The sequence below is a fragment of the Pan paniscus genome, chromosome 7 (assembly GCF_029289425.2).
Source record: "Pan paniscus chromosome 7, NHGRI_mPanPan1-v2.0_pri, whole genome shotgun sequence".
In the NCBI taxonomy this organism is placed as follows: Eukaryota; Metazoa; Chordata; class Mammalia; order Primates; family Hominidae; genus Pan; species Pan paniscus.
In genome coordinates this window covers 158,187,483-158,200,489 of record NC_073256.2, presented here as the reverse complement: position 1 = coordinate 158,200,489, position 13,007 = coordinate 158,187,483, and the positions used below count along the sequence as shown (strand labels likewise).

The 13,007-nt window shown below is 38.5% G+C and overlaps 1 protein-coding gene across 32 annotated transcripts in view; it reads left to right on the top strand.

The window, feature by feature from the left end:
* The window catches only part of PTK2 (protein tyrosine kinase 2), a 345,218-nt gene that overhangs the window by 197,339 nt on the left and 134,872 nt on the right, over positions 1–13,007 (top strand). For all 32 annotated transcript variants that reach the window (XM_063606925.1, XM_055116999.2, XM_063606932.1 and 29 more), the window contains 2 exons: positions 2,633–2,750; positions 9,820–9,850. In XM_063606925.1, the coding sequence (XP_063462995.1) occupies positions 2,633–2,750; positions 9,820–9,850 (149 nt within the window). The remainder of the gene's footprint in view (positions 1–2,632; positions 2,751–9,819; positions 9,851–13,007) is intronic.

The following is a 13,007-nucleotide window of genomic DNA, read 5'->3' as shown; positions in this document are numbered from 1 at the left end:
GGGTTCACATGGTGAAACCCTGTCTCTATTAAAAATACAAAGAGAAGCCAGGCATGGTGGTGCACACCTGTAATCCCAGCTACTTGCGAGGCTGAGGCACAAGAATCTCTTGAACCCAGAAGGCAGAGGTTGCAGTGAGCTGAGATGACACAACTGCACTCCAGCCTGGGTGACAGAGCAGGACCGTGTCTCAAAAAAAAAAAAAGATTGTCATCAAGTACCAAGGAAATTAACTTCTTGGAATTATATGTACAGTCATGTTTTGCTTAACAACAGGTACGTTCAGAGAAATGCCTAATTCCCTGATTTCTTTGTTGTGCAAACATCACAGACTGTTCTTACACAAACCTAAGATGGTTGTAGCCTACTGTACACCTAGGCTATACATTATAGCCTGTTGCCCCTAAGCTACAAACCTGTGTAGCATGCTACTATACTGAATACTTTAGGCAATTGTAACACAATGGTATTTGTATCTCTAAATATATGTAAACAGAAAAGGCACAGTAAAAATACAGTATAGAAGATAAAAAATGTTACACCTGCATAGAGCCCTTACCATGAGTGGAGCTTGCAGGATTGGAAGCTGCTGTGGGTGAGTCAGTGAGTGAAGGGTGAATGTGAAGATCTACGACATTACTGTGCACTGCTGTAGACTATAAACACTGTACACACCATATAGTTAAATTTATTTTTAAAACCTTTTTCAGTAGTAAACATTAGCTTACTGTAACTTTTATATTTTATAAACTGATTTTTTTCAGCTTTTTTGACTTTTGTAATAACAATTAATTTTAAATATATAGTACAGCTGTACAAAAAATTTTCTTTTTTTACATACTTATTCTGTAAGCTTTTTTCTAGTTTTAAAATGATTTTCTGTATTTTTTACTTTTTCAACTTTTTTGTTAAAAAGCAAGACACAAACATACACACTAGCCTAGGCCTACACAGGGTCAAGAGTATCCATATCACCATCTTCTACCTCCACATCTTGTCCCACTGGGAGGTCTTCAGGGGCCGTAACACACATGAAACTGTCATCTCCTATGAGAACAGTGCCACTTTCTGGAATACTTTCTAGAAGCCCTGCCCAAGGCTGTTTTACAATTAACTTTTTTTTTTTAAATAAGTAGAAGTACACTCTAATTAAAAAAAAATAGTAAATACATAAACCAGTAACATAGTCATTATCCAGTATTATGTGCTGTACATAATCGTATGTGCTATACTTTTATAAGACTGGCAGCACAGTAGATTTTTTTTACACCAGCTTCACCATAAACATGAGCATTACAACTTCAGGATGGCTACGGCATACCTAGCAATAGGAATTCTTAGCTCCATTATATAAATCTTATGGGACTACCATTGTATATGCGGACCATCATTGACCAAAATGTTGTTATGTGGTGCATTGACTATATATACTGTAAACTGAGTTAATTTCCACACTGTGTTGTCCATGATATTCTCTGAGTAGAAATTATTATGTGATTATAATAATTATTATTATATGATTATAATAATTATAACAGCAGCAGTACCTGATACTCGGCACATGCTACCCGTGGTTCTTTACGCAGAAGCCAAGAGAAGCTGTGTCATTGTCACAACCAGGGAAGTAGATACTTTGATATACTTTGGTTAACCCCATTCTGTAGCTGAGGAAACTGAGGCATGAGAGGTTGGCCAGATCAAGTAATTGACAAGAGATGGGGTTCATACCCAAACAGTCTGGATCCAAAGCCTATGTTCTTAATCAACAGGCAACAGTGATTTAAAACAAGTGGCATGAGAAAGAGCCATTTGGCAAATACTACCTAATGTGGTCCTTTCTGCAAGATGGACAAAATACATTCGTGTATGAAAGGATCTGGACAGTCTGGTGGCACACACGGTTGTGCTGGTGTGTAAAGCATGTTTTTTGAAGCTCATCTGTTTCCATCAGCGCACCAGGATTCTTTGGTCTGTTAACGGCCAGTTCTCTGGGTAGCTTTATTTGCAGCACTCCTCACTTAGGCTGATGCCTCATCACTCTTCTGCCCTGTGATTCTGTGAGTTTGGTGACATCTGAGGGCTCTAGGAACTCTTGTTGATTCTGGAGATTAAGCAAATATTACCAAACAATATCAAATTTTATATTGGAAAGAGAATGATTTCTAAGCCCTTGGGCGAACATGCTATATGTGCTAAAAATAATGAAATTTTATTAATTTTCTTTTACATTAGAAATTATGATGGATGGTTGATAAAAAATTTACTCCACATTAGTTTCTGATAGAATTCATATTTTAACTTACTGATTGTCTAAATTCTTCCCTTAACTGGAGTATGCCAGAGGGGCCAGACACTCTGGAGGAAAATACTTTTTTCATCTCTTTTGATTCTAGAAAGTGAGCCCCAGTTTAAGTGATTTTTCTGTTTTCATCTGGGTTTGCATTTTTCACATATTCTAGGAATAATGTCCTTAAATATCAGATTTCCTTTCTCAAATCTTATGACAAATCTTGTTTCATTCCCACTCTTTTCTGTTTTCAAGTGTATAGAGATGTCTGATGTCATAGCACAGCTGTCCTTTGCTTACTGGGAAGAACAATGAAGTCTGTTTTCTTGATCTTTTCTCCTTTAGCCTCTGACAGTGACGGCACCATCCCTAACCATTGCGGAGAATATGGCTGACCTAATAGATGGGTACTGCCGGCTGGTGAATGGAGCCTCGCAGTCATTTATCATCAGACCCCAGAAAGGTGAGGTGCTGTTTCTGAGCATTCCCAATTGCATTTCTACCAAATATTTAGCTGTGCTTGCCCCTAACAGCCTGTTATCCTCTTTTAGGTAACTGTAAAAATGAAGACCAAATGAATAATTCAGCTCAGTATAATCTGAGTACTTATTTTTCTAGGGATAGTGATCCATTTCACACCTTCCGCAAGCCAAGAGCTGGGTTTGAATAGAGCCTTAAAAAACATTGTCTGTGTTTTGAGCTACCTACTTAGAGGATTTTCTAAATTACCATTACTATTTTTAAATACATTAGTATTTTTAAACTTTTGGGTTTAAATAAAATTCTGGGTTTAAAAAAAGGAATCCGTTGTAACTCACTATAAATAAAGTATCCTTTCTAGTTTTTCTTATATATCTCAAAAGCTTAGAGCATTCGAAGAAGAAAATACAGTCTAAGTCATGATGTTAAAAAATCAAAGATTAGAATGAATAAATATCCTAGAAACGTCACTATAAAGGCGGTGTGGAGTTTTTGCAAGCATATAATGAGGAATGCTTTTGAGGATTTGGATTTCTGAAAGAATCAAATGAAAATATTCCCAGCAGGATAATAGCAGACATAGTGTGAAGCAGGGAAAGACTGAGTTTGGGAATTATGGGACTTAAGTTCAAATCATGAGTCCTCTGTGACACCATCTATAAATTACTTTTCTGAGCCTCAGTTCTGTCATCTGGTCAAACACGAAGAACAGTAACTGTCTTCTATGGTATTAGGAGGATAAAGGACTTATTTATAGGCTTGGAACTATGCCTGGCACACTTGATGCTCATAGATTTTAGTTATATTGTTGTTCCTGTCGTTGCTACTAGTTTAGTCTGATCTTGACACTGTATTAGCCTAGACTTTGAGATACCTCATCTGTAAAAGAATGATACCTATTTTGTAGGGTTGTTAGACACCTCCCAAAGAGTAACTGTAAAGCAGCTCACGCTGTGGAAGTGGGGACTCTGAATGTGGGTTTTGCCAATACCCCTTCTAGCACTCACCTCAGTGACTAGGATGATTATAGAGGAAAAAAAGTCCTGAAGTGCTGTGTGGTGTGCGTTCAAGTCAGCAGAATTGTATTAAACAGCGATGAGGATAGAGAAAAGGCCAAAGGTCAAGTGAAGCAGATAGAAACGCAGAGGATCCAGCCTTGCCCAGCAGGGAAGTGCTCTGTTTACAAAGCAGTTTGAGGAAGGCATGGTGTTTGCATGGGAGGTACATGTGAGTGTTGTGTGTTTTATAGAGAGGAGTCATTGGACCCTTTATTTATGTATCTCAAAAGAGGTAACTGATGGTGCTGTGCCCTGAAAACAGCAGCTGAAGCCATGAGCCTTCGCTAAGTAAACATAAATCTGTGTGATTCCAGGACATGGCTTTTCTAGAGGAAAAGTGTTTTCCCACGGTGATCACACCAATAAGGCCTATTCATATATTTTTCCTAAGTTTTCTTTGTATAAAATAGAGTAATGAAGTTGCTTTGAGAAATCTCTACAGTTACTCTCAGTTAAAGCCTTTGCAGCTATTGGTCTTGATTTTTCACTTTGTGCTTCATTTTTTATTTTTATTTTTGACGTTTTCTTCTTCCAGTGTTGCACTTTATACTTTAAACAGGAGTATATGCCTTACAAATATTATTTAAATGTTTTCAGATAATTTCTTTACATAAAGATAGTAATTTAGGAAAAATGTTAAATGTAATAGATTGCCCATTTCCTTTTTAGTGAATAATTTTTCATCTTTTATCTTCAGTTTACCAAAAGGTCCTTGACATACACATTTAAAAATAACATTCGGATGTCAGGCATTAAATGAGCCTTCCATGTTTAAAACGTAAACATCTTCCTGTGTTGATTTCACTATTAGCTAGCGTTTTTTGCTCTCTGGGGAGAAACATTTGGATATCAAACATGAAATGCAATGCTTTTTAAGCTCTTTGTTCATATGAAAAGAGCATTAATGAAAATGCTTGTCATGAGAGCTAGATAGGGCATTGGTTGTTTCCAATTTTATATTGTCTTTATAAAATGAATTATTAAACTTGGTAATTTTCTTATTCTCAATCATAGCATGTTTATGTATTATATAACTATTTCATCATAGATCCCTAAGGTGAAGATACATTGCCTAGTTAAAATAATATTAAAGTCAAACATCTTTAGTGGATTATAGTCAAAAATACATGTGAACACAGCACATGTACATTTTTTAATTGAGATTTTTTAAGAGTTCAAATGTTAAACATGTTTCTGCAACTCTAATGTACCGTTTTCCTGGAAACATGCTTTAAATAATAATTATATATGCCCATCTGTCTTCTCTAGATCATAAACTACTTATACATGTATACATGTATATGCATAACATAGCATGACAGTAATAAGTGATCAGTACATTCTACATGTGAATTGGGTGTGCCCAGATGCATTTTGTTAGTTCTTTGATCTACCATAGTTACTTTGGATTTATAAAGTGCTTTTAAAAGGGATGTTACCTTGTCATAGTGGCTCATGTCTGTAATTCCAGCTACACAGGAGAGTCCCTGAGGCCAGGAATCTGAGACCATCCTGGGCCACATAGCAAGACTGTATCTAAAAAAAAAAATTAATTTAAAAAAATAAAAATAAAAGGTGATTTTCCTGGGGAGAACATAGTAAGAGCCACAAGCCAAATTGTCCTGGACTGCATTCCACCACAGTCTGCATAACCTTGGCCCTTACTGTAGGGCATTATCTAACCTACACCTTACCTGAAAGAAAGTATACAATCAATGTTGCAGTGTTAGTAAAATTCTGTAGTAACATTTTTTCAGAGGAAAGTGTATAGTGTAATATAGAGTTGTAATTACATAATTTTAAGTAGGTTTTCTATGTATAGAATGATGGTGAATACCGTGCATTTCAAGGGAGGGAGTGAATGCTTCTAAGCATGGCATAAATTCCGGAAGATATAAAAATAGAATTGTTACATTTAATTACATAATTAAAACACTTATGTGCTGCCGAAGCGACACAATTACATAATTAAAACGTTTCGTTTAGTACAAGGTAACATTTTTAAAGCTATGATGACAGAGGGGAAAATATTATGACACATATAATAAATAATTAAAATTTCTCATTTTTCAAGTGTTCTTCCAGCTCATTCAGTAAAAGACAACCTAGTATAAAAAAGAGGAATGTACACACAAATGTCCAGTGAATATATGGATACAGTGATATATTTAATTTTATATTTATTACATTGATTAAAGAAACCTGATAACCACCATTGGCAAGACTTCTGGAGAATGCACTCTCATGATTGTGTCATTGTAAATTGGTACATTTTCAGAAGACAGTTTAGGAGTACTCTCCCCTTTGTCTGCCTCCTGGAGATCAGTCATACAAACCACTGACCTGAGGAGGATGTTCAGTATTGCATTGTTTATAATAGCAAAAAATGAGCAAAAATTAATAAATGAGAGAGTATGCATACATGATGTAATACTATGCAGCTGTTTAAAAAAATAGCTCTATTAATGTATTAAAAACCTTCATGTAAATGTGTGTGTGTGTGTATCTCCAAACTTGTGTATTTATAAGCATTAAAAAGTCTGGTAAGTTAAGTCACCAATTTCAGTTAATGAACACTTCTAAGAAGAATGGAAGTACATTTGAACAAAAACATTAACTCCCAGAATTAGACATTTTAGGTAGTGAGTCCTTAGGGTTTTCTTAAATGCTGCTTCTACTGATGGTGTCTGTTGCCATTTTTCTGTATTCCATTACTCTCTTTATAAAAATATTCTCTCAGAATCCTTCTGTTGTTTATCTCCTTCTTTACAGCTGCCTTTCTACCCATGCCCAGCTACTTAGAAAGTCTCCTATTAGGCAAAAATATAATAATGGATTCCTTTTTCTTTCAGGAAATAGAAATTTCAACAGAATACAAACAGAAATCACACTAATGTGTCATTTGAAAGGCTATATTATTAACAGTTTGGGTGTGAGTAAGGTGGTGGTGCTGGTGGTGGGAAGTGGTCATGTTCATGGGATAATAAACGTAACTATCAGGCCTTTTCAGTTACTCTAAATTTGGTCTTCCTGGTGTGACTTGGTTATTTTGCTTAAAATAGATGTTCAAAATGTCAACAAGTGATAGCTTGCAGTTTGGCTTGAATTCCTATGATGTGCAGTGAGTTGTATATATGCAGTGTTAAGCCTCACAACTATCTCTGCAAATCAGAAGAATTAAACAGTTTTTCAGAAAGAGTAACACGGGGTCCTAGGTTGATTTATTTCTTTCTTTACCAAACAGTGGTCGGACAGTCTCCCGAGTGCCAGATACTCTGCTAGATATTAGGGATGCCTTTGGGCAGCTTAAGTCTTACCGTAACCTTAGGCAGGTTAAATAGTCTGTAGAGAAGTATATGTGGCAAATGCTCTGTGGATGCAGCAGAAACATAGAGGATGCCGCTCAATGCAAACTGAGGTATTCCAGGAAGGGCTCTCTGCCGGAAATAGAACTTGAATTGAGCTTTGAAATATTGAGGAATGTTTCTACCTGAATGAAGGAAGAGCACATTTCAAGGCATGTGTGGTATGTCCAGGGGAATACAATGTGCAGTAGTATAGAATCAGGGAATAGTGACGACTAATGCTGAAAAGGCAGATTGGCCAGACCAAACACTGCATGCTTTCAACATGTAGTTGTTGAGCTCCTTCCATTTTCCAGGCACAGTTCTAGGATAGAGGATGTAGCAGCAAACAAAACAGACAGGGTTGTGCATGCATGGAAATTTCATGTAGGTGAGGACATACGTGCGATAAACAGAGTAAATTAATAGAGAAAATAAATACTGTAGCATATAATATATCAAATGATGTTGAGCTGTATCGAGAAAAATAAGACAGGGAAGAACATAAGGGATACAATTTTAAGTAAGGTTGTCAGGGAAGGTCCCACTGAGAGAGTCGCACCTGAATGGGTGGAAAACAGAACCTACAAGGATATCTGGCTATTCCCTATTGAAGGCTGGGGAGTGCTAGGAAGCATGCCTGGAACAGCAGAGACCCAGGTCACTAGAATGCCTAAGGGGGTGATCCCAGGGCCAGTGGTTGGTCAGGATGTAAAGGCATTGTAAGGGCTTTGGCTTGTACTCAAGTGATTTGGGAAGCCATTGGAGGGTGTGAAGAGAGGAGTAATGTGATCTGGTTTATGTTCTAGAATAAGTACTCTGGCTGCTGTGCTGAGAATAGACCATGGTAGGTTGGCCTGGGTACAGATAAAGTAGAAGGACCAATCAGGAGGCTATTACCATGATGTAGGCAAGTGATGTTTGGGTCAGGGGTTCTGGAATGACAGTGACAAGTAAGAGGACTTTGGATAGAGTTGGACAGTAAAGCCTTGCATTTGCTGCACTGGATATGGATTGGGGAGCAGCAAGGCCCTGTGATGACTGCTGGTTCCACCTGAACAATGGGAAGTATGCAGGTGCACCTACCAGGACTCAGTTTTGAATATCAGCAAGTCCCAGCAACCTTCAGACATCCAGAGGGAGGTGTCATGTAGACAAGTTCAGGTCAGGGGAGAGGTCCAAGCTAGAGGTATGCATTTGGAGCTGCAAAGTGTGGGTGGTATTTGATGCTTTGAAACTGTATGAGGTTACCAAGGAAGTGAGGTTAAGAGATACAGGTGTGAGCACTGGGTTCTCTAATCTTCATCAGGCCAGGGAGATAAGGAAGAACCAATAAAGAAGACGAAGAAGAGGTGCCCTGAGAGGGCAGAAGAAAACCAAGAGAATATAGTACAAGGTTCGGGAGGCCCAGGGTGGGAAGCTCTCAGAAGGACAGAGTGATTAGCTGTGTTAAGTGCTAACTGTAAATGAACAATTGGGCTTAGCAAGGCAGATGTCATTGGAGATGTTCAAAAAGTATTTTCCGTGTATGGGGGTGGGGGGGAACTGATTAGAATGAATTCAAGGGCAAATGTAAGGAGAGGAACTGTGGACAGCAAGTGTGACTACACGAGTGGTGTTACCAAGGAGCTGCCTAGAAGGGCACCAGAGTGGTGAGTGGTAGATGGGTGCCTCCTCAGCCTCCCATACCACCCCACAGACACAATACAAAGATGACAGCCAGAGCAGTGTTTGTGTGCTGAGAGAAGTGAAGCAGTGCTTTGTAAATTAAGCTGGGGTGTTTAAATCTCATCCTGAAAGTTTTTGAGAGACACTAAAATGTTAAGCATAATAACTTGCTTGATTGATGAATTTGTAATTTGGGAAGATTATTCTGAAATAATTTAGCTCAGATGGATTAGAAGACAGGACCAATTAGGGGGCTGTTACATTAATTCAGATTAAAGAGGTTAAACCAGGGAGGGCTCCATGTTTCCTGGTTTGCAAAATGAAGGCTGCGGGAAAGAAAGCGTTTCCCTCATCATTGAACGAAGTCCTCAGCTTCACTGTGGTCAGGCCGGCATGAGCCAGTCACTGTGTCCTGCTCAGCAAAAAGGGAGCTCACCCTGAACTGTGGTAGATAGCTGCCTGGCTCACCTTCCAGCCAGCTGTGTGCACGGCTCCTTTAGGTGACAGCTCCAGGACTTGCCTTCTCTCATACATTCATTCCGTTGGCAGCCATGCACACCTGTAGAATTGTTTTCCTTCTGTTTCTTTGTGCTTCCTGCACAGGTTTTTCTGTTGTTACTAGTGAGTAGTTTTATCAAAGTGCAAAATGCCTGGTCCTTTGACAAGGAGTGTTGACTAATCATAAGAAACCCTTCATCTTTTAGTCTCCTGCAAACGAAGTCTTTTACCAACTTAGCATCTTAGTTCTTTATTATGATTAGGCAGTACCCTTCAAACAATTGTATCTAATACTCAGTTTATGTTTGTTATAAATATTGAAAATAAAACCATGAGAACCTAAGGTAGACAGTGTAGCAACTTTCTTTAAAGGGTCATTGCTGGAATACCAGTATAGGCCTCATCCTTCCTCCCTGATTCTAGGCACCATCTTTTCAAAAGGAGTGAAAAGAGCCTTATACATCTCTTTTCTTTTTCCCCGCAGAAGGTGAACGGGCTTTGCCATCAATACCAAAGTAAGTACTGCTTTTTTTGTACTGTTATTTTGTTTTGTTGGAAAGTTTAAGGAAATTTCTGTGCTTTATTATTCATTTTCCTAAAAAAATTAAACTCAATATACATGATCAAGGAACTAGGAAACAATTCTAGAAAGAAATCAAGTCAGTTTTAAATTTTATTAAGTATTTAGGCTTAATCAAAAGGTTTTAATTTTTCCTTTAAGTTCTATGGGGGAGCTAAAGAATAATCATAATGTTGAGAGCCTGTTGTTAAACATTTGCTTCATATGTTATTGCTAATCTTTACAAGAACCTGAAAATATGTGGCATTCTGGCTATTTTACAAGTATGAAAATTAAAGAGAAATAATTTATGTTAATTTTCTTGTTTATTTCCTAATTTTATAGTGGGCATGTTGATCTACAAAACTAAAAGAATCGAATAGTAATACCAAAAGAACTTATATAATTTTATATTCTCAGCCAATTTGCTAGGAACTGGGGACTAAGATATGAATGTTAAAATCTAAACAATCAGATACATAGGTAAACACACAGTTATAGCTGTGTGGTAAGTGCTTTCAGAGATATTTACACTTTCCAAGACACTGAAGAAGAACAGTGAGCCTAAGAGGCCACTGGAATAGAGAGGGTGAGGCCTGGGCTTTGTTCTGTCCCTCTCCTTCTTCTCCATAGCCAGTCCATTACTATTTCCTCCAGTTCCATGTTCTAAATGGATCCATCTGCTTCACCACCTTCCCACTGTGTCTCCCCCGTGTTTAGCTATCTGGGCTACCCAAGTACACTTCTGTGTTGGGGTTCCCCAAGATCTAGGAGTCACAGGACTCAGCTATGATGTATTACAGCAAATGGATACAAAGCAGAATCAGCAAAGGATGAAGGTGCATGGGGTGAAGTCCAGGGAAAACCAGATGCAAGCTTCCAAGGGTCCCTTCCCAGTGGAGGCCACAGGACACTCTGAATTCCCCAGCAATGGATTGTGGCGACCTGTGTGAAATGTTGCCTACTGAGAAAGCTCATTAGAGACTTGGTGCCTAGGGTTTTTATTGGGGGCTCTTTTTACATGCACTCTGTGCCTGGCCTGCATCCAAATACCAGACTCCCAGAAGGAAAGCAAGAGTTCAGCATAAACCACATTTTTTGTACAAACATTTTAGGCATAGTGTACCATACCTGTCAGGGGATGGTGGCAACTCTGCGAAAATCCAAGTTCCCAGATAGCAGGCAAGGGACAATCATGTAAGGTCAGTCACAAGCCTGCTACATTAACTCTTTTCTGTGTATTTCTGCTAAATCAGTCTCTGTCCAGTTTTGCTCCTTAGCCTATCCGTGCTCTGTGCTACAGCTTGAGGAAGCTTTCCTAATTAAATATCTTACATGACCTACTCTTGCTCTTAGGATACTTTGCAATATTCTTAACCTAGCTTGCAGGAGCCCGTGTGATTGTTTCCTGCTCACTTCTCTAACCTTGGTTTTTGTCACTCCTCATACTATTCTTCAAGTACATTTACCTTTTTTTCAATTCCAGGAGCAAACATCCTTTCTTTTCCCTGAAGGCCTTTGCCAATATTCTGTCTTTGCATGATCCACTCTTCTCCCAGCCCCCTTTTCGTTGCTAAGCCTAACTCATCTTCTAGGTCTCATTCTACATCACTTCCTGTAGAAACCTCATTGACCCACCCCCAAGCCAGGAGAGCATCCCCATCATGTTTTCCTGTAATAGTTTCTAGTTATTAATTACCAGAGTCCTGAACATGGGCTTTTAACTTGTCTACCCTCCCCAGGCAACCTGGCAAGTTGCTGACAGCCAGGGTCATATGCAGTACTGTGGGCCTCACACAGGCAAGGTCTGCATGTGGCTAGTGCACCTCTAGCTTTGGACAGTGCACTCTACAGCATCAGCAGTGTCTGATAGAGGTTCATTTGGGGTCATATCAGGGCAGGAACTGATGTTTATTTAGAGTACCTTTAGTTGTGGGAAGTTAAGGGATAATTTTGGATTAAAATCAAAGCTGGGCAATGTGGTGTGTTCCTGTGGTTCTGAGGCTGAGGCAGGAGGATCACTGAAGCCCGGGGGTTTGAGGCTGTGGTGTACTATGATCATGCCTGTGAATAGCAACCACACTCGAGTCTGGGTGACTTCGTGAGACTCCACCCCATTTCTTAAAACACAGACACACACACACATAGAGGAATCATGAACATAGGTATGAAAGTGAGTGAGGAAGGTAGTACATTGGAAGTGTTAACAGATAAAGGAAACTAAATAAATGAAGCAAACTTTACAAGAGTGGAATTTCCACAAACCTTATAGCAGCAGGACACCATTATTGCTATTGATCAGATAAGAGCTGAAATCCAAGCTGTCGTGAGAAAGTTGCTTAGCAACAGCATACATAATTGTGGTGCAGACAAGGGAAAACCCCAGTGTTTTGGCAGCACAACAAAGAAGGAAATGATGTAATTTATTGATTTAAAATGTGTGTCCTCTGACTGCCCAATAAATATAGTTCAAAGATAAGTTGTGATAAATCATGTAGCTGCAATGGAAGAGAAAGTAATGAGTTGTTAGAAAACAACTTTGATTAAATTTTTATACTAAAGATATAAAATTTCACATATTTGGAGGATTCTGTAAAAGGAACACAAGTCTATGGCTGTTTGCTGTGATTATTATAGAGATTATACAGTTTCACATTCAATAGTTGTAGTGCTTCGAAACGATGTACAAGTTGAGCATTTCTAATCTGGAACTTCAAAATGCTCCAAAATTTGAAACTTTTTGAGGACCAACATGTTGCAGCAAGTGGAAACTTCCACACCTGACCTCATGTGACCTCATGTGTAACAGGTTGCAGTCAAATATTTGTTTCATGAACAAAGTTATTTAAAATATTGTATGAAATTACTTTTGGGTTACATGTATAAGGTGTATATGAAACATAAACAGATTTCACGTTTAGACTTGGGTCCTATCCCCTAGATTCCTCATTTTGTATATGCAGACATTCCAAAATCCAAAAAATCTGACATTGGAAACACTCTTGTTCCAAGCATTGTGGATAAGAGATATTCAACCTATACTGTTTTAAGTGTCAGTGTTTCATCTGGAAAAGGTTTTCTCTTATAAAAAGACCAGGTAACTTTGACATCTA